Source organism: Onychomys torridus, chromosome 22 (genome assembly GCF_903995425.1).
Source record: "Onychomys torridus chromosome 22, mOncTor1.1, whole genome shotgun sequence".
Classification (NCBI taxonomy): domain Eukaryota; kingdom Metazoa; phylum Chordata; class Mammalia; order Rodentia; family Cricetidae; genus Onychomys; species Onychomys torridus.
Window position 1 is genome coordinate 40,147,284 of NC_050464.1, and position 26,888 is coordinate 40,174,171.

Below are 26,888 nucleotides of genomic sequence, written 5' to 3' on the forward strand. Positions count from 1 at the left end.
TCTAACTGCCTGTCTACCTTGTATCAGAAGGAAGCCTGCGTCTGCAGATATGGCCTTCTACCATCTCCTTTGCAAGTGGCTGTCACACAGCCCCAGTCCTGGGCAGTTCATTGCAGCCAGTGGATGGAGGAAATAGCCTGAGGAGGGGACAGGGTGATCTGAGAGGAGATAGCAAAGGGGTTGGAGGTCAGCACTCTTCCCATCTGCTGAGATGTTTGTAGAGGATCCCGTGTCTCCCCAGCATGCCTGTGTGCTGTTTTGTATTTCAAGAAAGGAAGCATGCTATTTTAGGGTTCCCAAACTCTTTGACCTCAGAACCTTCAGTCTTTTGTTTTTATGACATCCTCATTACCAGCTCTGGAAGCTGCCTGGGAAGCAAGCACAGGTTTCAGACTGGAAAGGGGTGGCGCCTCACCACCCCATTATTCACAGATTGGTTAGCATAGGCAGTTAACCTGAGTGGTCAGCCCCCCAGCTGCAGGTGCATATGAAGCTCTGGGAAGGACTCTGCTCTCCCTGTAGACACCGTGGTCATGGAACCTTCCTACAGGTGTCTTTTTGGTGAGCTCTCAGCCTGCCCACTGCCCACTGCTCACTAACCTGTTCTAAACACACTAGCATCTCACTCTGGCCTCTGACCCAAGCTGCAAGTTCACTATGGGCTCAACCAGATTGTTCCCATGGTCCTTTGCAGATGTTTCTGATAGGAAGACTACACCAGCCTGTCCTGGGCTCTCACCACAAGCCACAGACTTCCATATGGCTTCATGTTTTTGCCTTTTCCTCCCGGATGAGGAGGCTGTGCTCTGGGTAACTAACTCATTTCTAGAGACCCACAGTGAGTGATGGCTGCATCACAAGGTCCTGCTGCTCATTGGTGGAAGTGGAGAGTGTGCTCACACACAGGCCCCATAGTCTGGACTCAGGGAGGGGTAGGGATTGTCCCTCAGTTCCACCGACTTCAGCCCTCTTGTCCATCCATAGAAATATCACCCAAGAGCTTGCACAAACCCTTGAATCCTCAGATTCTGCCAGGACCTACTAGAGCGGAAACTGCAGGGTGGAGCCCAGCGGCTGTTGTCACAAGCTCTCTAGGCGACTTTGATGCATGCTGGAGTCTGGGAACCACTGGGCTAGATAATTACCCAGTTATTTCATGAATACAGAAATTGGTCCCCGCAGTCCCCGCAGCCACTGCGGGGTAAGGGAGAGAATAGGAGCTACCGTGTGGCTTTACCGCAGCAGGGGTTGGCAGTCTGAAAGCCTGAACCTCTGATAACAATACGTAATTGTCATTGCATAATGCTCGGTTTTCACCGGGAGTGATGGAGGTCAAGGTGACCTCTGAGAAGCCACGCTCAGTACCAGTCTGGGTGCCTTGGGACAGGTACAGAATTTTCCATTGTGGAATCAGACAGGTGGGAAGCCACAGAAAAGCTCTGTTGGAGAGAGAGAAGCAGCTGCCCCATCCCTGCCCAGGCTTGAAACTTCCTCACTGGCTCTTGTCTCAGTCACCGCATCTGTAGCATGCAGCCTGCTCTCTGCCTCCGGCCCGGGTCCTTTAGCAGGGCCATGCTACTGCTCCTTACAGAATGCATCTATCAGTGGGGTAAAGCTACTTATCAGATAAAGGCACATTCTAATGCTTAAAGAACTAAACCCCTCAGAGCTGGAGTATTAGCTTTCTGGTTAAGAGCACATGATGCTCTTGCAGAGGATCTGAGTTTGGTTCCCAGCACCCACATGGTGGCCTGCCTGTAACTCAGTTCCAGGGGATGCAATGCCCTGTTCTGGCCTCCACTTAGCACCTGCGTGTACAGTGTGGTGTACATACATGCATGCAGGTGAACACAAATGCAAATTACAGATAATAAATCTTTAGGGCAACGAAATATGTTTTTATTTTGTTATTTTTAAAAGAACTAAAACTCCTCTCATCTGTGAAATGACCCCAAGGAGAGGAACTCATTCCTTAGCACGTATGCAGGAACTGCCCCCCATCAAGACTTTTTGGAAAGCCTGGCTTCTGCAGTTTTAGATCAAGAATAGCAGTGAGCCCCAGGTGTGTTCCTTAGAGGTGGGATGCAGGATGCTCCTCTCTGCTCAGCTGAATCCATGAGAAAGGAATCATTTAGGTTTCTTCCTTGTGATTGTTCTAGCCCCTGGCACCTTATCAAGGTTTGTGCTGCAGGCCCTGACAGTTTTGACCAAGTGTGACTCCACATGCAGTTGGACTGCTCGGCAATGTGTTCTCAAAAGGAGAAGGAAAAAAGACACAGATCAAGACCCACTTCCGCAGGGCCGAGGACTTGTGGACTTACTCCCACCCTGTGAACAGTCCTTTCCAATTATCTTTTAAATGAAAGCCTCGTACTTAATCAATATTGGATTGGGCAGCGCCCGCCACCTACTGTAATATATGAAGTATGCTGTCATCGTTTTGATCATTGATTTTTTTTTTTTTTTATGGCAGCTTTTGGGACTCACCAGTTTGTGAAATTAATACAGTCATTATTGAGCAATCGGAGGGCCAGGAATGGCCCTGTCTCTGTCAGTGAGGCTGATACTCTTGGTGGTCCCAGGTCTCAGCAGGTACTCTTTGATCTATGAAACAGCTGGCCCCTCAGTGGGGCTCATTCTCACCTTCCCATGGGCTTACTATCTGATCCATGGGCCGTACTGAGAATGGATGGAGAACTTTGTTCCAGTTAGATTCAAATTCCCTCTGGATTTCAAACTTCTGATGTGTGAACCCAGGTCCTGGGTTTGAGTCTCAGATTTCTGAGTCATCCGCTATCGAATTAATTGGGTGACTGATTTCCACAGTGGGACAATTTGGAGCTTAAACTCAGGACACAGAGCAAAGGGCTTTGACAATTGTTGATGCCTGGGCCTGGGGAGACAGCTCAGCAAAATTAAAGTGTTTAAACCCAGAACCCGTGCACACTGGTAACTGAGCATGGAGGAGGCCTTTGTCTCTCCTCCAATAAAATGGGAAAATCACCACGAAGTGGTGGCACACACCTTTAATGCCAACACTTGGGAGGCAGAGGTAAGCAGATCTCTGTGAGTTTGAGGTCAGCCTGGTCTACAAATTGAGTTCCAGGACAGCCAGGGCTACACAGAAAAGTCCTATCAGGGAAAACAAAATCAAAAACACAAAACAAAAATGAAAGTCAAAATAGCAATCATCTACAGTCCAGCCTGCCAAGTTCTAGCCTGTTCTAAGCACTAGACAAACATTATCCGTTAGTTGACAATGTCACCAACTCAGGGCCATGTGGTGATGACGCCCTTGGGTCCTTCTGACAAGTCCACCACTAAGATATTGTTCCTTGGTGTGCAGGGAGGTAGACCAAGGGTATACTGAGGGTGTACTGAACTGTAGGGTGTGCAGTCAAGGACACACCCTGCCTCCAGAGCCTCGGGTCTCTAAAATCCCTTTAACTCAAACCCAGAACCTGCTGCCTTTTGACTTCTACTGATAGGCATCCCTGGGCTTCTGAGTCACAGCTCCCCATCCCCTGCAGACTGTTCATGGACCGCCCCATGGGGTGCTACAGTGTTGGCCTCAGCACCACCAGCATCTTCATCCATTATTGATGTTTGCAGCCTGGCAGGTGTGGACTCCGGCAGGAGCTTAGCAGTTCAGGGGAGGGGTGCAGGAGCCAGGAGGGCAATGCCCCCTCCCACAGCCTCCACCCCTCCTTCTATGCCGAATCTGGGCGTTTTAGTAAACATCTGTCAGGTAGTTTTGTCAATGATCAAAAAAATGAACATTTTGAGGCCAGCTCAAGTGCATGAGCTCAAGAGAGCCTGGGACGAGACCTCAGAACCTGCATTGACTGCCATGGGGGGTGGGGTGTGTGTGTGTCCCTGAGGACTTTAGGCACATCTGTGCTGGTGGTGACTGTCGGGAAGGAATTCAGGCAGTGGTTCAATGGGGCCTTTTCTTTCTGTTTTCTTTTCCTTTGTGTTCTTGCCATGGTTTGTTTTTGTTTTGAGACAGCGTCTCATGTAGCCCAGGCTGGCTTTGAACTCACCACTAGCCAAAGATGACTTTGAACTTCTTAACTTCCCGCTTCCACTGCTCGAGTGCTGGGACCCCCACATGTAGTAAGTGCCATGCTGTATGGAGAGATTCCAGGACTTCCTGCTTGCTAGGCAAGCACTCTGCCAACTGAACCACATCTCCAGCTCCAGATTCTGCCTTTGTAAGGCTCTAGGGTGGTATCCATCCTGCTACAGCTGCCTGGAGCATGCTGGGTAGCCAGAGACCAGAGGCAGGAGGAGCCGCAGGAAGACAGACCACTTGAGACTCCCGTTAAGCTGCATCTGCATCATAAGAGAGATGGGTTCCGAGTGGCATCCCCGATGCATCCCGACTAGGGAGAGACCTCACCTGTGCCTTCCTCTCTTGCCCCCCAGGTTTTCCTCAAGGCAGGTGTGGTTTCCAGGCTAGAGAGGCAACGAGAGAAACTGGTGTCCCGGAACATCGTTCTCTTCCAAGCCGCTTGCAGGGGCTTTCTGTCTCGCCAGGAATGTAAGAAGCTGAAGGTACCGTGTTGTGTCGATCAGCAGACTCTGATCATGTGGATCTGGGGTGAACATGCATGACTGTGCATCCTCCATGACACCCAGTTTGAGGGATGCCCCAGAGGCAGTGCTAATGCAAGAGCTCACTGTGTTGTGGGCCACCCCCTGCTGGGCTGTGCTGTCGATGACCTGGAATAGAGGAGAGGCTGCAGCTCTGTTTCCTCCATTGCTCTGTCCTCCCGTCCTCCTGTCCTCTTTCCCAGGCGGGTGGGCCCCCATACACCCACATTCTCCTTCTGCAGATCCGGAGGCTGGCCGCACAGTGCATCCAGAAGAACCTGGCTGTGTTCCTGAAGGTCAAGAACTGGCCATGGTGGAGACTTCTGGCATCTCTCCGGCCCCTGCTGAGTCCCACCCTTAGCACAGAGCAGCTTCGAGCCAAGGAGGTGGGTTTGTGCCTCTGGGTGGTGACACTCGCCCACCCTCATGCTTGTACCCAGCACCCAGGGCCATTGTGAGCAGCGACCAGCCACTCAGCAGTCCTCCATGCCTTTGGCTGGAGGCTTCCATCCATGGAGGCTGTGTTCCCAAATGTGGCCGTTCTCTGTGATGCTGGTCAAATGCGCTACTTTCCCTTGGCCCACATGGCTCATGCCGACCTCAGTCATGGGGCTTTTGCATCTCTCAGAGAAACCCTTGTCATCCCTCCATCCCCAACACACACACACACACACACACACACACACACACACACACACACACACACACACACGTCTCATGTGGGCAGTTGTTTTGACAGCTTCTGATATGTGCTTTCCGATGTTTATTTTTTACAAAAATGACCAAGTTATACACAAGGCTCTTTTATTTCTCACACAAACAGTAAACAGGAGGGAGGCCATGCGTCCTTCATCCAAAAATAACCACCAGCCAAGTCTATGCAAATGTCCCCAAATTGGAAAGAGCCTGAAATCCGGCACTTTGATCCCAGGCCCTGTGGGTGACACATACCCTGTGAAGCTCGTGCTGTGCTCTTGCCGATCTATTCTAAATACTGCTAGGGACATTTTGGGGAGCCCCTCCCCATTCTTCTTTAGTGCAGCATAGTATTCCCTTATGCTCATAGCCCATGCTTCATCCTACCACCGGCTACTCCTTCCAGCGATGGCATCACAGGCTTGGAGAGCTGTCCCTGGGGAGAGAGGGACACTTGTGTGGTGGACATACCAGTGCCCTCTGCACAGCCACACACATGCAGTCTAGGGCTGAGCATTGCCACCATCTGGACTTGGGCACTCAGCTCCTCGACTAGGCTATATGGACCAGGCTCCTAAGAGCATGGATGTTGTGGAAATCATGAAGGAGAGGTGACAGCATCTGGGTGACAGCCCAGGCGTGCTGACTGATAACCATGCCATGGCCAGCGACTCCTTTTTAAAAAGTTTTATTTTTAATTGAAAAATAATTGTTGTGTGAATTTATGGGGTGGGGTGTAGAGTCCTGATGCCATGACCTGTGCAGAGTGATGAACCGACTCACATGATGTGAGCAGGTCAAATCCTTTTGGCAAATGCAGACCACACGGACCTCCTTGTAGCCCTTGAAGAGCTCACTAAGTAGCTTCCTGTCCCTGAAGCCTCGCCCCTGGAGACTTCTCCTCACAGGAGTGGACCATAAGGCCCGTCCCAGGCAGCTTCCACATGGATGTTTGTCTTGCAGGAGGAGCTAATGCTGCTGAGGCAGAAGCTGCAGAAGTCAGAGAAGTCGAGAAGTGAGCTCAGACAGAACTCAGACTTGCTGGAGAGCAAGGTAGGCCGTCTGGCGCCCACCCAGACTCCCTGAGCACCTGCTGACGGGGGAGGGCCTGTGCCATGGCTGGTGATGCTCAGGCAGCTGTGGCACCCATTTTATGATGATGGTGGAAGGAAGGGAGGCCCTGGCACACTGGCGTCTTCCCAACCCCTCACAATCAGCCGATGCTGCAAAAGCTCCCTACATAAGCCGTGAAAGGAGAAAGCAGGGTCTGGGTGAGGGATGTCTCACCATGTCCAAATAAGGGGAGGCTGTTGATTAGAGTGTGAAGTGAAGACACAATAAATACTGATAAATATGTTCAGCCCAAGTTGTCACACATGTTACGGGTAGAGTCCAGAACATTCGGAGAATTTGCTCCCGTCTGCCCAAAGACAAACCATCCAATAGGGAAAATTAAAAACGGATCAAAATCTGGACAGATGGTTCCCAGAGTGGGCCGGCTGCTTCCTTTTTGCCTCTCTTCAAATTACTGATAATTTATTTAAAAGCTGTTACAGGAAACACACAGTCCACGTGAATGAGAAGCCCCACTCACTGTATGGTCACCTTCCCTGGGGACCCACCGTCCACTGTTAACATTTCTACCGTGCAGATGGGTTCTTTGTTGAATTTTTCTTTTCTGAGGTGGGGTCTCCTACAGTCTTGGTCAGTGTGGCCAAGGATGCTGGTAAACTTATTGTTTAAAGTGTGTTTTTATTTTTTAATTGTCTCTGGGTTTGTGTGGGTTTGTGCATGTGAGTGCAGGGCCCAAGGAGGCCAGCAGAGGGCACTGGATTCCCTGGTGTGGAGTTACAGGCAGTTTCAGGTATTGGGAGCCAAACTCAGGTCCTCTGGAAGAGCAGTGAGTCCTTATAGTCACTGAGCCGCTGCTCCGGCCCCTGAGCACATATATTCTGAAAATGTATTCTCACAATCCCACACACGTGTATGATCTATTTTGATTACACTCCCCTCTCACTCCCTCCCGCTCCTCTGAACGCCTTCCTAACAAGTCTTCTCCTGCTTCCTTGTCCTCTTTTGGTGGTCTACCACATTTAATTAGCAGTGTGTGTGTGTGTGTGTGTGTGTGCGCGTGCATGTGTGTCTCTGGGCGTGTACATGCATGTGTGTGTGTATGTGTATGTGTGGATGCCTGAGTATGTATGTGTGTGTTCCTGTGGGGTGTGTTTGTGTGTGTGTGTATGTGTGTGTATGTGCATGTGTGTCTGTGTGTGTGTGTATGTGCATGTGTGTCTCTGTGTATGTGCATGTGTGTGTGCCTTGTGTATTTATGTGTGTACATGCATGTGCGTGTGTGGATGTGTGGATGCCTGATTATGTACATGTACCTGTGTATTCCTGTGGTGTGTGCACGCGCGTGCATGTGTGTGTGTGTGTGTGTGTGTGTGTGTGTGTGTGTGTGTGACATGAACACAGGTAGCTTACCAGCATCTCTGCCACTGAAGAAAGCAACTCTTCCTCCTGGCAGTAGTGCCTCAGCTAGGGTGTGGCATGAGTCCCTACCCCTCCCTTCTGGAACATTGACTAGCTTGATCTTATGCAGGTTCTCACAGTCGCTATGAGCTCATGAGTGCAATCAGAAGACAGCATTTCACACACACACACACACACACACCCACACACACCCCTGGCTCTTACTTTCTTTCTCCCCCATCTTCCATGAAGTTCTGGCATCAGGGACATTCTCATTTCAAAGCTTTGCATGCTCAAGAGTGCAAATAGACTGACTAGGAGAGGCTCCGTCTAAAGAGCAATCAGGAAATGCAAATCAGTGCCTCGCCAAGTGCACTTCAGGCTTCAGACGGCAGAATGGAAAAGGGCTGGAGTGGGGGGGTTGGCTGGGACGTGTGTGGCTGCCTCTACATCTCTGGCATGTGAATCAGTGTTACCGTGGGCAAACAAGCTGGTGTGGCATAGATAAGTGGCCAGCGCCCTGCAGCCCACAATGCTACTGTAGGCATCTGTGTTAGATGCTAACCCACACACACATGACAAGACAAGAAGAGGTGCCTCCCTTCTTCTATCATGTGGATTCTGGGGCTTGCACTCAGATCATTAGCCTTGGCAGCAAGCATGCTTACCTGCTGAGCCATCTTGCTGGCCCCATGGAAGCGTTTTTTGTAGTACCGTGCTCAACTGAAAATACAAAGGAGGCCATCAATGCCAGAGTGTGGTTGACCATGAAGTCATAGTTGTGTGTGATCCAGGCAGCCTCAAGGATGAAGGACATTGTTCCTTCCTCTCCCGTCCTTTCTCTCTGGTCCTCCCCAGCCACGGGCTTCCCCCAGGATTTACAGTGTCAGGCATGTGCCTGGGGAGCAGACCTCAGATCTGATCAGAAAGCCGCTGGTCACCCCCAAAACCTTCCTGCTTCTGGGCCTGTGACAGCCAGCGGGGATCACTTTTGTAATCAATAGCAGCTCACACCCACTGCAGTGTCTCTCTCATCTCAAATCCCATCTTGTCAATGAGGTTTGAAAACTGCGGCATCCGGTGCCACACAGCACTGTATTTGAAGGAAGGTGCTAATCTCTGTGCTGGAAAATAACTATTACTCGTTTGCGTGGGCTTTCTCCCCGAGGAGCCAGTGGTGCGCCGTGCTACAGCTCTCCAAGCCTCATTGGTGGAAGGTTTGACCCAGGAGGTATCCCCACCCGGATCCCCACATGGGTCTTACCGTGGAATCTGGGGCAGGTCCCTGTAGAGCCTAACAGAGAAGATACAACCAGACCTCAGATTTAGAGATGCTGAACCCAGACTTAGGCTGGCCTCTGTGGATGACAGAGGGCTTGCTTCCTCTCTGGTGAAGCATTGGGTGAGTCCTCAAAGCCCTTCTCCCTGAATGTACACCAAGGCTGGCCAGTGACCTCCATGTGTCCTGCTCTTAGACACCCCCACCATGTCCTCTCAACATGGTCCCACCATCTCTGACAGAACAGGCCTGTGGAAACCTTGCTTCCCTATCAGATTCCCTCATATATTTGTAAAATGAGGCCCAAGAGATGGTTTGTTGGTGTGGTTGGAAAGGAGGGCTCTGTAGCTGGCTGGCATTGTCACCAGATGTTAGCACCTGGGCCCCACAGCCCCAGGAACTAGGCTAAGCCAACTAGACACATCGGGGAAAGTGGAGAAAGATTTATTCCATGTGGCCACATTAGGAAGAAGAATAAAGAGGCCCAGTGACCCAATTCTACAAGAGTCTCCAATAGCTAATCACCGTGGTCAAGCCGTGACCCCACCCGCCTCTGACCCATCTTATCTGGGCGCCCTCTCTCCTGCACATGGTCTGGCAGTTTGTCTGAACTGGGTGAAATCTCTTTCTGAGTTATGAGTTTGTCCTCTGTCAAGCATCAGGCTTCAGCCTTTTCCTTCATCCTGCATGACCTTCCCCGGGGAAATCCCATTGTTTGAATGGTCTGATGGCCAAGGAGAGACACACATCTCTCTTTAGAATATCTACTCTCCTGTCAGAATGGGTTCAGCATCTTCAGGCCAGTGCTGACACCTTCCTGCCTCAGTTTCCCCATCTGCAGTCAGGAGGCCGAGTCAGCTCCGTCTCTCAGGGTGGCTTGTGGTCAGCACTGTCCATTCGTGGACATGATCACTTGGTTGAATACTGTTGTTGAGCAGTGATGGTGTGCCTGGTGGGGCCATCTGTGCAGGTTACTGAGCGTTGGAACAGCCACTGTGCTGGATGTTTGTTCTAGAACTGCCTGATGACCAGGGCAGCTAAGAGGACAGGGACAGCAGACCAGAGCCACCAGTTCATCTCTGTGACACTCGGCACCTGGGCTGCATGACATTGCAGTGGGGCCACGCTGGGCCTGCAGACTCATTCTCTCTTTCAGCAGTTGGGTCAGAGGTCAACACAGGGTCTTTGGCCACAGCCCAGCAAGGGCAGCTGAGGTCCACATCTTTGATCTGCACCAGGTCGGTCTGTCTCTGGTGAGCAATGGCTCCCACGGTAGAAATTCCAACACACTGTGTCATAATTGTTCCGTTGATGGGGACGAGTGGGGCATGTCAATACACATATGCAGCATGCACGTCAAAGCAGAGTGAACACACACTCAACATTGCTGACACTGGGGCTGTCTTTGTGTTGGGGACATTTAAATCCTGTCTGTTGGCTGTGCTGAAACATGTAATTAAGAGCCAGGGAGATGGTTGCCACCAAGCATGCCGACCTGAGTTTGAGTCTCTGAACCCGTGTAAGGTCATGGGTAGCCTGGTCAGGTAGCCTGGTGTCCACAGCAAAAACCAACAAAGAGAAAAACAACAAAGACCTAGGGTTGTCCTCTGTTTCCACACGTGTGCCTGCACACACACACACACACACACACACACACACACACACACACACACACACACTTGCTTGCTGTCAATCACTTGCCCTCTGCAGAACACTAGCCGAATCCCCAGTGGCTGACCCTGTATCTGAGACCCCTCTTCTTTCCATTCACCTCCCCAGAGCTCTTCCCAGGTTTGAGAATCTTTGAAAGTCGGAGCTGAAGGCATGGGTAGCCTAAGATATATGGGTCCCCAGTAGTTACTTTCTCTAATTACCCTGTGTGTCCTCAGTATAGGGCCTGACACACAGTAGGTGTGCACATAACGCCTGTAGGATCCACGGGTCATGATAAACATAACTCCCAGCTGTGTTCTGTTTTTAGTATCTGTCCTGGGCTGTACACTGTGCCAGTTTTTTTTTGTTTTTTTTTTTTTTTTCTCAATACTGGGGATTGATCTAGGACTCGCACGTACTCTGTGAGCACCCCATCACGGAGCTGCAACCCCACCCTCTTTTGCAGACAATGTCTTGCTGTTTCACACTGGTCTTAAACAGGTTGTTCTTCTGCCTCAGCCTCTGGGTCACCAGGGTAACCAGCCTGTGCCACCAGGCCCGGCCAGTTCCTTTCACTTAGACTCTATAGAAATGAGTAGCCATTCCTGTCCCCTGCTGCCCAGCTTGTCCTCGGAGGCCATTGTCCCTAAGTAGAAAGGGCATTTCTGCTGATTCCAGCACCCGGTGGATCTGGGGAGGGTTGTCAAAGCAATTTCCTGTCAACTGGCCTGTGACATCTGTAAAAATCTGCTATGTCTGCAAGCCAGATCACCCATCCTTAAATTGGTTTTCAAAATTCTGAGGGTGGGGTTTCCTCCTCCCCTCCATAGACAGGGCCTCTACCCATGCTTCAAGGGAAGGAGGGGGGAGGGGAAGAGAGGGAAGGGATGAAAAGGAGGGGAGGGAAAAAGGAAAGGGGAAGGTTTGTGTGGACTTGGCCATGTGAGAGCATCCTGTAGTCTCCTGTAGCTGAAAGAATTGACTGTCCTTCGGGCTCCAGACTGTGGGTTCCATGAGACTCAAAATTAATGCATTATATTAATTTTGTGCTCCCCATGTTCAGGCCGATTAGCACAAATTAAATTTCACGCTAATTGTCTGAGCGAGCCATTGCTGGGCCCCTGCTTGGGATCAAGGCAGATTCCCTTGGGAGGTGGTTAGGAGCGTGGCCCTGGATGTTCCCAGATTGTACCGATCACTGTCCCAGCCTCATGAAATGTTTGCAAGGCCACAAGCAAGTCTAACTTGCCCAAAGCAAAGGGAGGCCAGGGTTAGGGGGAGGGGGACACTGGGGCCACTCTGATTCTGTCCTCTACGCCTGAGCTCAGCTTCCTGGCTGCGCCTTGGGGACCCTGGTGTTGAGATTGCACTTTAACCACCTCCAAAGTGTGCAAGGCTTCTCAGGTGTATGATTTAAAGCCAGCAGATTGAGGAAGCACAGAAGAGCCCCCTCTCGGAGGCTACCCACCCAGAAGCCCCTGGAAGCCCCACTTCTGTAGCCACGATGCTGGTTGCATCAGAGAGATGTGAGTTCAAATCTCAGCTCTGCTGCTTGCTTGCTCTGTGATCTTGGAGTTTTTCCCCATGTCTCACTCTCTGGCCGTCTCTGCTTCTGTGGTTCAGGCCACAGTAGGGCAAGGACAGGCTGGAGAGGGAAAGAAGGCAGCCCAGAGACTGTGCAGTGGTCTCGATCTCTGTAGCATGACTGTTTTCCCGACAACACAGCTCTCACCTCAGAGGTCACTTGTTCTGGAGTTAAATATGAGTGACCACGTTCTGGGAACAGATCTAGGCTACCCATGATTCCATGTTCCAACGTGGTGACCATTCTATGAAGTGTTCTAGTAGCGGAACCAAGAAACCATGAATCAACAGTTCTCAAGATGTTGGTGAAAACATCGGTTGTAGCTTATGGAAAACAAGGTCACAGGTCACAGTTGCTGGAACATCCTTAGCCTGTGACTGGGAAGCCAGGGGGTGTGCTAAGTTAATACAGTGCAAAAGGTTCCATCTGATGGTCACAGAATGTTAGGTCAATCAAAGAACAAGGAATTACTATCAGACAGGCTAAGGATAGCCCAAGACAAATCGAGGATGAGACTCCGGACTTGCACCACTCCAACTTCCCCAGCGACTGATGTTATAAGCAGCCCGTCAGCCTGGCAGAGTTCTGTGGGAGGCAGGGCTCCTCCCAGAACTTTCATTCATGGTAATGTTTTCTTTTCTGATTCCAAAAGCATTAAAAATAAATCCACAATACAGATGTGCATCTCAAGGCAACTGGGGCTCCTGTGAAAAAAAATGAGAGAAAGGGAGAGTCACCCTTTATGGACATCTCTGGAGCTCCCATCGATGGCCCACACCCACACACGTGTGGGCAGCACTAACTGGGCTTAGTGGGTTAGAATAAAGAAAGTTGGGAGGGGGATGTATTGAGAAATAGGAGGCACATTGAGGGGGAAATGAGATGAATGGATGCAACCGTATTTCATTACATATATGAGATAATGTGTCTATTTTACCCAAAGTCCGAGTGCCAAGGGACAGAAGACCCCACCTTTCTTGGCATGTATACCACTCCCATGATCAAGACCCTGGTTGGAAGATTGACCAAGGAAGCCAACATGTTCTTAGACTTGACCCTGTACCTGATATATATATATATATATATATATATATATATATATATATATATATATATATATATATATATTATACTTGTAGTTAAAAATACACAATGGAGCCCTAGGTTCCATTCTCAGCAGGGCATATATATGGGCCACACCTATAATCCCAGAAGGATGAGGAGTTCAACGTCATCCTTAGCTACCTAGAGTTAAAGGTTGGCCTGGGCTACATGAGACCATGTCATGTACACACATACACACACACACAGGATACATTCACAATACAGTCACTGGGACAGTATATCTGTGCACACACACACACACACACACACACACACACACACACACACACATACACACTTAATTCACAGTCCCATGCTTTCTGGTGTCTTTCAAACAGCCGAGAAGAAAGCAGCATGGATTGAGAGAGACCACGTCTCCACTTTATTTCCTTTCCTACAGTGCTGGTGCCTGTGTCTAGCTGTCAGCTTAGGAGAAAGCAAGGCACCTTTATCAACTCCTTCAGAAACACCTAGCTCACATGTCCTGTTAATTCCCTGTCCCTTCTTTTTTTTTTTTTTTTTTTTTCAAGACAGGGTTTCTCTGAGTAGCTTTGCACCTTTTTCCTGGAACTCACTTGGTAGCCCAGGTTGGCCTCGAACTCACAGAGATCGGCCTGGCTCTGCCTCCTGAATGCTGAGATTAAAGGTGTGCGCCACCACTGCCCGGCCCCTGTCCCCTTCTTAACAGGTCCATGTAATCGCTTAGGACAGATTACAGGTCAGGTGCACCAGGAAGGCAGACCAGGAAGGCAGAGGGCCGGTACACAGCCCACAGAGAGCCATTGAGCGCTCTGCATGGAGCATCCAACTGTGTCTGTGTTTCACTCTGGGACAGCGATGCTCAGTCCCATAGGGTGACTCAGGTTCACTGATGGTTAGACACCTCTGCTAAGTACCTGTCCTTAGCTGAGTACCTACTGTGTGCCAGGCACCGTATAAACTCTCCAGGGCTTATCTCACGCATTCCCCACAACAGTTCTCTTAGTTCTCTCCCTTCCTTTCGAAGTGGAGAACACTGAGAACCAGAGAAGTGTGCTCCACACCATGAACAGTTACAGCCTGAAGCCTGAGCTCTTAGCCTTTTGTTTATGGAGAAGGATCGCCTCTCTTCTCCCCAGGAGTGGTTTGTCCCGGCATGGTCCTGTGCTGTGTACGGAGTGGAGAGGAAAGGAGAGTCAGCGGCCCTTGTGGTTTCTCTTCCTCAGATCACAGACTTGACCTCAGAACTTGCTGATGAACGCTTCAAAGGTGACGTGGCCTGCCAGGCACTGGAGAGTGAACGGGCAGGGCGGCTGCAGGCACTCCGAGAGGTCCAGGAGCTCAAGGTGAGAGCTCACAGGGATCTGGTGGAGTGGCTAGAACTAGGACATCCTGGTTCCTGGGACTTCTCCAGGACCAGTTAGCCTGAGATACACAGGCTAACTGACTTCTGTGTCCTGGCTCCTGGGGACAGTTGGGTCTTCCTAAGGCAAGGCCTGAGAGGTGCTGTGGGTAGTGACCTTAGCAATGGAGGTATCATACATGTAACAGATCCATGACCTTGGAGGACACTTGGGTGGGAAAATAGCAGGGGACACCATTCTCATCTCAGGAGTGAATGTGTAATGGGTGACCAAGCCATGGCTTTGGATGGTCACATGTAAAATTATAGGTCTTGTCCAGTTTAGTCCATTTTCATTACTACAACAAAAATATCTCTAAGTGGGTTTCTTTATAAAGCAAACTAGCTCATGGTTCTGGAGGCTGAAGGTCTTGGGCTAGCCTCATTAGCTCAGTCTTTGGTAAAAGCTGAAGGCAGCTGGCATGATGGCAGGAGGGGAAAGATCACTGAACCAAACAGAGAGCTTGAGACGGGGAGGCTCCAGGCTCCCTCCTTTTATAATAGCCCTCTGTAAGAACTAATGTGAGGGTCTCACAAGAACCACTATAATTACTTCCATGGCCCTAGTGATGTGAGGACCTCTATTAGGTCTGACCTTTCACAGTCCCATGTGGAGGACTAGTTTCCCAATGCTTGAACAGAGGGTCAGGAGTATAGACTCTATCATTTCCAAACCTTGGCCATCACCACTCCTTTCTTCCAGGCTAAGTACCAGCAAGTGCAGGAGGCATTGGGGGAAGTACAGAAGCAGCTGGAGGAGGCACAGCAGAAGAGCCAACTGGTCAACCTTGAAGAGAAGCACACAGGAGGTGGTGAGCAGCTGGGTACCCTCGGGGTTGGTTGCTGGCAGGTGAAACACCTTTTTCACTCAGTTTGTTTGTACATTGCATATGCACTGAGCACTTACGTCCCATGGATACCACATCTGCCAAGGTCAATAGGCACAGCTTTGCTCTTAGGCAACTTACAGTCTGATGTAAAGGCTGTCTTGCCATCTGACCAAATTTACAGTGGAGACTAATCACTGAGAGAGGTGTCATATGGGTGAAGGTCCATGTTCAAAGGCAGGGAAGAGCTGGAAAGGCAGCTCATTTGGTAAAGTGCTTGCTTGCCAGCTTCAGGAATGACCCCTAATACTCAAAAAAAAAAAAAAAAAAAAAAAGCCAGGTGCAATGGTACAGGCCTGTAATCCTAACTTTGGGGAGGCAGAGACAAGAGACTCTCTAGGGCTGGCTGGCCACCAACCTTGCCTGATTTATGAATCACAAGGATATTGAGAGACCCCTGTTTCACCAAAACAAGGTGGATGGTATCTGGGCTGAGACTTAAGGTTGACCTCTGGCCTCCATGCTTACATAAGCACACATGCACAAACACCCCCATACAGGCGCACACACATACACTCAAGAAGAGATGGTGTCTATTTGTTAGACAGCCTTCTATTCCTATATCTTAAGTGCACATTTCTGTGAAGATGACGCTGGGTGGAGCCCAAGAAGCTGCACCATGTCATTCAAAGCCTTCACTGAGTCTTAGATGCCCGATCTTCAAGTGCAGATGGTCCCAGACGATGACTGGGGAGCGCTGGACCATATGGAGTAGAGTGCTGCATAGACATCAGATTCCTTATCACCATGAGGGACAGCATCCCTACATGTTCTCACATCAACACAGTTTACACACCAGGAAGTTGACTGACTCTCGGAGTCACTACACAGTGAAAGGCAGGTGACACCAGGCCTTTCTGCTGTACCTCAGTTGTGTCACTGCCCAGGGACTCTACTTTTACAGGAGTGAGGGACCTGTTGGTAGAGAGCCAACTGTGTGGGGTAGCACTGCCTCCCCAGAGGCATCCCAGAACAGGCTTCATCCATCCAAGATATGTCTGGATGAGCCTTCTCAGATGTGTGTTTCTTCTGCAGTGATCAGGGGGCTGGTGATGTGGGAGACACACTTAGCTCATAGGCACATCAGTCATGACACAAAGCAGACACTCAGCTCTGGATGTGCAGTCTGGGAAGCCAGGCCACAGATAATCTGCTTTTCCTTATGAAAGTCACACACACTCTTTACATGAAATTTCTAAAATACAGGAAGGCTGAAATAGGCAATAAAACACTTTCACCCACCACTGCGGTACTTTCTCGCCGCCTCTGTGCATCATAAAAAAAGCATGGCTTTCTTTATGCCTGCCTAAATACTTGGAGTGAGTCTTTTATAATACACATCCAGCACTAGGCTGGACACTGGGGGCTACAGAAGAATTTCAGTTGTGTTTTTTTTTTTCCTCAGAAAACTAGCCATATCTGTGGATACAGATGACAGAAAGACAGGAAATAGGTGAATGGATAATTCAGAGCATTGTTGTACAAACTGATTAACTTATTCACTCATTCATCAACTTGCTCACTGACCCATCCATCTACCTACCTACCCATCAATCCATTGTCTATGCTTCCACTTATCCATCTACCCTAGCTTCCACCATTACACCTGCTCATCAACCGTACATGAATTACTCTGTCATCTTACCATCTACCCAGCCATCTATTTCTTCATCTACTATTTATGTCTCTATCTACATCTATCTATCTACATCTATCTATCTATCTATCTATCTATCTACATCTATCTATCTATCTATCTATCTATCTATCTATCATCTATCTATCTGTCTGTCTGTCTGTCTGTCTATCTATCTATCTATCTATCTATCTATCTATCTGTCTGTCTGTCTGTCTGTCTGTCTATCTGTCTGTCTGTCTATCTGTCTATCTATCTATCTATCTATCTATCTATCTATCTATCTATCTATCTATCCATCCATCTATCTCTATCATCTGTCTATCTGTCTGTCTATCTGTCTGTCTGTCTATCTATCTGTCTATCTATCTATCTATCTATCTATATATCTATCTATCTGTCTGTCTGTCTGTCTGTCTGTCTATCTATCTATCTAACTGTCTGTCTATCTATCTATCTATCTATCTATCTGTCTGTCTGTCTATCTAACTGTCTGTCTATCTGTCTATCTATCTATCTGTCTGTCTGTCTGTCTATCTATCTATGGCCCTGTGCTGTGTGCAGTGTGGAGAGGAAAGGAGAGTCAGCGGCCCTTGTGGTTTCTCTTCCTCAGATCACAGACTTGACCTCGGAGCTTGCTGATGAATGCAAGCTCTCACTCGGGGACAGGGATGCTCAGTCCCACAGGGTGACTCAGGTTCACTGATGGTTAGACACCTCGGCTAAGTACCTGTCCTTAGCTGAGTACCTACTGTGTGCCAGGCACCGTATAAACTCTCCAGGGCTCATCTCACGCATTCCCCACAACAGTTCTGTTAGTTCTCTCCCTTCCTTTCGAACACTCTTTTGCACTTACCGTTTGCTCAGCATCATAGATGTCCTGGGATAGTCCTAATGGAGATGACTCTAGATTCTCATAGTTTTCCCTGGAGAAGACTAGTTTGTGGCTCTCTCTGAACATGTTTCTCACTCCCATTGAATTATACTAGAAGCTGAGGAGAAATGACTTGTCATTAATGCAGTTATCTGTCCTGGTGAACAGCAGTGCATGGAATGAGAGTTCCATGGATGGAGAGATGGACTGATAGATGGATGTGTGGACTGATGGATGGGTAGGTAAATGGATGAGCCAGTGGATGGAGGATGGATGAGTGATGGATGGATGAACTAATGGATGGTAGATGGATGGATGGAGATGGATGGAAAGGTACATAGACAATAAAGAAGTGAACTGACTACTTCTTAAGGATGTTTCCCCAGCTCCATTAACTCAAGGACCATTATTCTCTTGTTTGATTATCAAATGATAAGATATTATAACCCTTAATTCAGCCAAACATTTTTCAATTCAACCAATGCATGATTGTTTTTAACCAAATCAAAGGATTTAGTATATATAACATCTCTTAGGGCTCCTTGTATCCAAGTTTATTGAATGATTACCCATTCATTTGTCTAGTAACACAACCCGAGATCAATGTTAACAGTCTGCCACCCAGCCTGTGGCCAGGAGCATGGCTCTTGTTGCCCCTTGATTCTGCTGGGTCATTGGCAGCTGGAAAGTGGCCCTTCCCTCTGTCTGAAAAACTTCTACATGATGTTGGGGAAACACTAATGACTAGAGAGCTCCCTGCCTTACAGATTATGGAGAAACATCTGGGCACCTTGCGGACTGCAAGGGACCTGACTTTACAGCTGTGAAGTCAACACTCTAGACAGCTGGATGTGGCCAGGGCGGGCTGCCTGGAGGGAGCTTTGGCCTTTTCTTTAACTTGGACTTCAATTCTTACCCTGAAGCCAAGGCTGAGGCTCAGGGGGTCACGAGTATTGTGAAGTGGCAAGCAGAGGGCTAAGGTGTGAGGGGAAGCCCACATCTGCCGCCTCACTCACCAGCCTTCGACCCTGTGACACAGTGGAGGAGTGGCAGATGCGCCTGGACTGTGCTCAGCTGGAGAATGACCTCCTCCGCAAGCGCCTTCAGCAGTGTGAGGAGAGACTGGACTCAGAGATGAAGGCCCGGGCAGAGCTAGAGCAGAAGGTGAGAGAAAGTGGAGGGTCAGGTCCCCTGAGGCCCTGGGAGCTGGTTCCTTCTCCCCTCCGTGGTGAGAGGCCACGGTGTTGTCCGGTCCTGAGCTCTACTATTGGAATAAATGCTGTCCTTGTGGGATCCAGGGTGTGTGTTCTGAGGGAAGGATAAGATAATCCCTTCCAAATTGTTAGGAGGATGAATTTGGAAGATCTGAGCCTCAAGAGCCCATCCCAGAGCCACCCTGATCTCCTCCTCCCCAAATGCCCACTTCTTCCTCAGCCCAGGGCCTTTGCATATGATACAGCGGCTCGGAGGATGGAGCTTTTCTTCTGTCTACATATCCTCATCTTAGCTTAAGACCTCAAACACCACTCCCTCCAAAGCCTCGGCTAACACAGCCTAAGGTGGGAATCCCTTGGCCATGCTCCCTGAGTCTCAGCTACACCCTTGCTGTGTAGAGGAATCTATTTCTTGGTCTCTCCCATTCACCGTAAGAGCCACAGGGCAGAAGTTTCTATTGGCTGGTCCTGCTACTATATTTTTGAAGTGAGAGAAAAATAAACTGTGATAGCCTACGGAGGGGGTTGAGGGATGATCACTGTGGAAGAGAGGTGGGGTGAGCGCCCCCCCCTCCGATGTTGCTGGTGGAGGTTTTAACAGTTGCTACCAAGATGGATACAACGGTGTGACACTTAAGAGGCATCCTGGGCGTCCACACACAGAGCGACAAAGAAGGAGGCAGCCTGGGTCTGTAACAACAAATTACAAAGCCGGGTCACTTTCCCCAAGGAAGGGGGATATTCACACGACATTAAAAAGTCATAAACCTGCGACCTTCTCCGAGCAGCGGAACATAAGAAAACATCCCATTTGCCTTCGAATACTGAATTTAGAATTACAGGCCTCATTAACTCAGAGTTTTGCTTATTTAAAGCAGCCTTTTAATGAGGCCACGTCTTCAAAGCCTGTGTGCCGAGTCCCACTCCTCCCCAGATCTAAACTAGGACACCGTGGGGGGAGCTGCGCGTTCTTGGAAGATGCAGGCGGCTCCTCTCCTGTTTGTTCAAGGCCCCAAGTAAGCTGTGGGCTTCAGCCTGCACCAGGGACCCTGCGGTGCCTGCTCCTGTGTGGGGCTGCCTGGAGGGTGCCTGCTCAGACTGGCTGGGAGTGCCCTCTTGGTGACTCTGTAGCTAATCCTCAGAAGTCTCTCAGGATGACAGATCCATCAATCACCCGCTGGTCAAAGTGTCAAATCAGGGCAGGGCAGGGCAAAGTGAATTCCAGGTGAGGAGCAGGAGGTTGGCCGAGGCAAAGCAGAGAGATCACCGAGGGTCTGAAGGACTCATCCTATGTGTCCTCCCAGCAAAGTGGAGTTCTGGGAAGCAGCTTCCCGGAGCTAGCAGGAACTCCTCCGAGGTCCTCTCTCTCCCAGCATCCATTGCCTTACGTGACACTGATCTTGGAGATGGAGGTGCCCATGAGGCTCTGACTCCCTTCTTTCCACAGCTCGGGGAGCTGCAGAGCACTTACGAAGAGGCCAAGAAGATGGCCCACCAACTGAAGAGGAAGTGCCACCACCTCACGTGGGACCTGGACGACACACGGGTGCTGCTGGAGAACCAGCAGAGCAGGAACCATGAGCTGGAGAAGAGGCAGAAGAAGTGAGTCATGTCCCCAGGGAGGGCCACACGGTGTAGGGGTACACTGAGGTCTTTGGGTGCTCTTCCAAAGCCACCCCACTTCTGTCCAGCATCCCTGAGATGCTGGGGTCTCAAGACTCCAGCCAGGAACTGTCACCCCACCTGCCTTCTTCCCGATGACTCTGTGACCTTGGGGAAATTACTTACCCTCTCTGGGCTCCAGCATCTCTTTTCATCAAAGGGTTTGTTGTGGAGAGTGAGGGTGAGCTAGTGTGATGGGCGAGATTCCGTGCCTTTCTGTGCCTCTCAGGAGACCATACCAATTCATGTCTGTTTCTCTTTCTAGCTGTGGGTGTTTGAGCTGGGCATTCAATGCCTCTGGGCCCCAGATGCCCAACTGTAGATTGGTGTGAGGTCTCTCGCTAGTGCAGATAACTCTACGACACGCTCTTTCCTGTGCAAACGCTGGCGTGGTTAGGCAATAGAGGAGCCAGGGCTGGTACCAAGACCCACACCCTCCAGCGGCTCTCCATCCTTGAGCTTGGCCATGTCTGGTCTGGGACTCTCTCCTGGTGAGGGTAAAAGGGTTCAGGAGGGCCTGCCCCCACAGTAGTGAGTCCCTAAGCTTCGAGTAGATGGAATGCTGCCTCATGCCATGAGAACACTCGTGATGAAATGCTGACATGTGTCCCACACGAGCTGGCCTTGGCTTTACTGAGTAGCGTGGTTTCCACGAGGCTGCAGGCAGGGTCACATACTATAGGTGGTATGGTGGATTCTGAACTCTCTGCTTGCTCTCTCTCTCCCTCCTCCTTATCTTCCCTTCCCCCACCCCTCTCCTTGGAAATTGCTCAGTAGACCAGGCTGGCCTCTAACTCAGAGACCCACCTCCACAGTGCTGGGACTGAAGTGTGAGCCCCCACACCCGGCTCCACGCTTGCCTCCTGCTTGCATTTATCTGGAGCTCCCTGGGGTGGTGGCATCTTCATCCCGAAATGACCTTCTGCACAGCATCGACACACTCCCCAAAGGAAGGCTGGCCTCTCCTCACTGATCCTTTGTTCTCTTCTCTTTTCCATGCCCACCTGGGCACACGGGCGAGTCCACGCCCACCTGGGTACATGAGCAAGCCCTCGCTCTTCCATAGGGAAAACGGCCCCACTTCATATCAACCACTTGCTACCTGACCTTGTCCAATGACGAGCACCTCTCTGAGCCACGAATTACTGGTATCTTCGAGGCCTCCGAGACTGCCATAGGCCACTGGAGAATGGCCCTGACAGGCTGCAATTATAAGCTGAGCACCAAACACACCGATACCTCCCGGGTTTCTCCTAGTTGTCAGCTTCTTGGTCCTCTTCTGGGATTTCTGCTGCTCCTGAGGATGTCATCTCTCTGACAGAGAGGCACTGGCTTGGGGCACTTGGCTTATGGATTCCCTCACCTCGGGGACTTGCATGATGTGCCCTGGAAAGGGCCTCATCTCTCATCTTGGCCTTTCTGTTTCTCTGAAACATAGCCTGCCTATGAGGTCCACTATCAGCTTTGTCTTGGAAGTGGGTTTTGAGGTTTATTTGCTGCGAACACAGATGGGGCACGCAGGTAGATGAGCACTTTATAGGGAGCCCGTAGGGCGGCTGAAGTCTCGGTTCAGTGAACATTTTGACTGAATACCTCTAGTGATAGAATGTTCCAGAAGCCAGAGGCATTCCTGTGTGTCTCTCCAGGATTGTCTCAACTTCAGGCCCGGATGCCTCCATCATTCACAGTTCCACACATTTAGGATTTTCCATCCCATCTTGGCTCCTGCATTCAAGTGGTCCAGAATGGTTCCATCTGGTGCTGGAGCCTTGTTGCCATGGATAACCCCTGCATGGGTCATAAAGCTCCATTCCACGAGCTGATAGAGCTCTGGAGTGAGCCATGTATCAGGCTACTAACCGTGCACTGCCAGAGATTGGGGTCTGAGCAGGCCCGTGGTGTGTGTGTGTGTGTGTGTGTGTGTGTGTGTGTGTGTGTGTGTGTGTGTGTTCTAGACCTTGGGGTCTATTGGAGCCTTTCTTTGCCATCAGGTGTTGTGTTAAGACAAGAACTCCTCCGGAACACTGGTCACTCTCTGTCCTCTACTGTCTTGCCTCACCTGCCCCAGGGCATGGACAGGTAGATTGGCTGTGAGGCTGGGGCAGCTGGGCTCAAGCTCACTTCTGCCACTGTGGGATTTGGGGCTCAACCACCATATCTCTTCAAACCTCTGTTTCTTCTTCACTTGGCTGCTCCTCATCCTTCTGTAATCCCCCATGACCCACTTGCCATGTTGTCTTAAAGACTGCAGAGAGCCCAGCCCAAGACCCGGGACATTGGAACCACCTGATCACCACCATCCTCTAGATTCAGGGGCAGCAGACAGAGCCTACGAAATGATGTCACCGACAGCCAATCAGAAAGCTTCTGGGCTGCCCCAGCAGGAGGGTTTTCTAAAGAGAGCTCCGATTGGCTTTCTTGGGAGCCAGGGGCTATGAATGACATCTGGTGTGAGGATCTTATACAGGGAGTCCTTCTTGTCACCAAATGGCCACAATCCAGGATTGTTGGAGCAGCAGGGCTTCCTGTGTGTGGTTCAGTCACTCCTCACTGTGGCCTGGCAAAGCTCTCTGGAGGGGTGCTCACCGCTGCTGATGAGGTGGAAAGCCGGGACCAATGAGTCAGTGTGAAGGGCCAGGAAGGCAGCCCCATGGGGGTCACCTTTGCGGAGGGGCAGGAGGTCCTTCCTTCCTCTGGTGATCTGCAGACCACCTCCTGTTTGCTGCTGCTAGGGCACACCTAAGGGACAGGTGGCTTGTGAGGGCCTGGTATACCATCTGCAGCCCATGCTGTCCCCTGTGTCATGGAACAGAAAATCGCGCCATGGGCGTCTACACACTGGTCAGGGACACTTACATGCAAACCCGGCCTGGAGAGGGAAGGGGTGTCCAACAGGGTGGGTTAGCTTCTCTCTCTTTCTCTCTCCTATCTCTCACTCTTTCTCTCTCTTTCCTATCTCTCCTCTCTCCCTTTCTCCTTCTCTCTCCTATGTATTTCTCTCTCTCTCTCTCTCTCTCTCTCTCTCTCCCTACCTCTCCTCTCCGTTTCTCCTTCTTTGTCTCTCCTCTCTCCCTCTTCTTTCTAATATCCATCTTCTTTGTTATAAACATGTATTATTTAATTTACTCTATATTTGAATATACTTTAAATTTTTGTCTCTATGTTTTTATCAGTATTTGGATGGAAATCCTCTAGAAACCTGAAACTCCCTCCATGATATTCCAGGTCACCACACACACACACACACACACACACACACACACACACACACACACACAAGAAAACCCCATTCATCCCCCCCTTCTCATCTCACGCTTCTCAGCACACTCATAGCTCTGTTCACACCTGACCCTGCCTCAGTTTCCCCTCCCACAGTCCCCTGATGTATCCTTTCTGCCTTGAGCAGGTTTGACTTGCAGTTGGCCCAGGCACTGGGGGAGCTGATGTTCGAGAAGACCCTCAGGGAGAAAGTGAACCAGGAGAGCAGCGGCGTGCGCTGGGAGCTGGGCCAGCTACAGCAGCAGCTGGAGGTAAACAGGGGGCCTCATGGCTGCCCGGACTCTCTAGAATCCCCAGCATGCACCTGCTGCAGCGGACAGTGGAAGAGAGCCCTGAGTGGGTGCCATGGTCCACCAGACAGCTGGCACCACTGTTCCCAGCATGTCCTCATGATGCCCACAAAGGTTGTCAGACAGATAATCCCCCACAGCACTGTGCTCCAGCCATAGGCACAGGGTCTCAGTGCTCCCCGGGAGGTCCCAGGGGCTCAGCAGAAAATAAAATGGAGTCACTCATGACCTGGTTCAGGAGCCATGGCCGGCTGCAAGCAGTCTCTGATACAGAGGGAGTTTGTGATATCAGCTGCTCCTTATCCTTCAGTGGCTCCTTTGGACCACTCAGATGACCTGTGCACTCTAGCCAGCCATGCATCCTCTTCAGGAGAGACCCTGCAGACTTTTCTCTGGGACCCAGCTTCCTTATTGGACGGGTCACTTCTGGGTCCTCTGCCTCCTTGAGGGTTAACACGGTGCCTGGCTTCCTTTTTCAGCAAGATGAACACTTCCCATACATGCAAAGAGATCCAACTGCAGGAAAGCCCCTCTTCCTCCATCCACTGGTGTCCCTCAGAGCCTTCTCAAAGCACAGCCATGCTGGTGTCCCCAGGGACACTGTGAGGAACCAAGAGATGGAGGAGGGCAAAGTGGGGATCCAAGTGGTCGTACAAGCTTGTCATCTCAGCACTGGGGAAACCAGGGCAGGAGGATCCTGAGGTTGAAGTCAGCCTGCGCTACATGGGGAGACCCCCATCTAACAGTGCTGAGCCTGCGATAGAGCTAGGCTTGTATGCAGAGGGTGGAATCCTCCCTGGAGAGGACTGTGGCCGTGTGACCCCATCCCTCGGCCCCTTTCCTTGTAGCAAAAGGAGCAGGAAGCCTCAAAGCTGAAGCAGGAAGTGGAAAAGTTACAGGGCCAGAAGCAGGAGCTGCTGGGCTGTGCCTCTGTCGGGGAACAAGGTGTGGCCAGCCTGAAAGAGAGGGTCTGGGAGCTGGAGTCCAACGCCCTTGAGCAAGAGAAGGTTCACAGCCAGCAGGAAAACACCATTAAGCAGCTGGAGCAGGTAAAGAGACCCTTCCTGTCTGGGGGATGCTCTGCCCTGGGCTGGGTCCTCCCACAGAATGTCCTCAGGAAAACATCTGGTTTGTAGGTACATGCCGAGCCATGGTGCTTGAGGCAGTTAGGAGAAACATGTGTAGCAACAGAAAAAAAAATCTAAATACAGTGATGTGAGCCAGAAAAGCACATGTTAAAGTAGATGCTAAGAGCTAGTGTGGTGGCTAACACTTGTCCCCACACTCTTGGAGACTGAGGCAGAAGGACCATCATGAATAATTCCAAGCCAGCCTGGGCTACATAGAGAGTTTGAAGTCAGTGTGGTATACAATACCAGACCCTGTTCCCACCCACCCTCCAAGTAATCCACCATCCAAAAATGGACACTGAGGGGAGATGGGGACAGTGATACACAAAACCCACGTCCTTATACAGTAGTGTCGGCGCTAGAATTCCTGGTTTTCAGAGAGATACAGGGAGTGAGGGAACATGTGTTTTTCTGTCCCTGGTGTAAAAGCCACCCAGTTTTTCAAGGGGAGGGAAGTTCCAGTGCCTAGCTCTAAATTTCCCTTGGAGGGTTGTTGTAATGGATGACATGAGTGGCTAGAGCAGATGGACTCTATGCATTCCCACTGAATCCAGGGTATCATCCCTTGTGTCTTGCTCAGCCTCATGGGTGGGAGACATAGGTGTGAGAAGTGAAGGGTCAGGGTCTGGAGGCTCTTGGAGGCTCATGAGTGTCCAGCGAGCCTTCCTTAGCTGGTTATTTTATTAAATACCTCCTCTGCATCAGATAGCCTACAGATGGAGGAGCAAATCTGGAATCTGGTGCTCTCTGCCTCCCCAAAGCTCAGAGTCCTGCTGGGATCAAATGCACCTTGAGCATGTTGATCCAGTCTTGGGAAGGGCAGAGGGAGACAGTCTCACTGGAGAAAGTAAAAGCTGAAAGCTCAGTCAGGATTGGCTGAACAAGGGTTCCAGGCAAGGTAGACTGCTCCTGCAAAACCCAGAGGCCACAGAGTCATGTGACACCCAAAGAGTAGCTACTCAGATGAGCTCCTGAGTCATCTCATTGTCCACAGAATCTCAGGCAAGCCCTGGGGTTTCTAGATGGTTCCCTTCTTTGACGGGAACCTTGCTGATCCTCAAGCCCCAGGTCTAATTGATGATGATCCGCATCGTCCACACAGGTGGGACTGCCGAGGCTGGTGGAGCACCATGTGACGGCCCCAGGGGGT

At 50.4% G+C, this 26,888-nt stretch overlaps 1 protein-coding gene across 1 annotated transcript in view; it reads left to right on the top strand.

Annotated features, from left to right (window-relative positions):
- Myo18b (myosin XVIIIB) overlaps nucleotides 1-26,888 on the top strand; it is a 167,641-nt gene that overhangs the window by 86,054 nt on the left and 54,699 nt on the right. Inside the window, exons 24-32 of the mRNA XM_036171676.1 lie at nucleotides 4,429-4,557; nucleotides 4,839-4,982; nucleotides 6,256-6,345; nucleotides 14,591-14,710; nucleotides 15,470-15,578; nucleotides 19,203-19,327; nucleotides 20,825-20,979; nucleotides 24,446-24,569; nucleotides 25,457-25,657. Of these exons, the coding sequence (XP_036027569.1) occupies nucleotides 4,429-4,557; nucleotides 4,839-4,982; nucleotides 6,256-6,345; nucleotides 14,591-14,710; nucleotides 15,470-15,578; nucleotides 19,203-19,327; nucleotides 20,825-20,979; nucleotides 24,446-24,569; nucleotides 25,457-25,657 (1,197 nt within the window). The remainder of the gene's footprint in view (nucleotides 1-4,428; nucleotides 4,558-4,838; nucleotides 4,983-6,255; nucleotides 6,346-14,590; nucleotides 14,711-15,469; nucleotides 15,579-19,202; nucleotides 19,328-20,824; nucleotides 20,980-24,445; nucleotides 24,570-25,456; nucleotides 25,658-26,888) is intronic.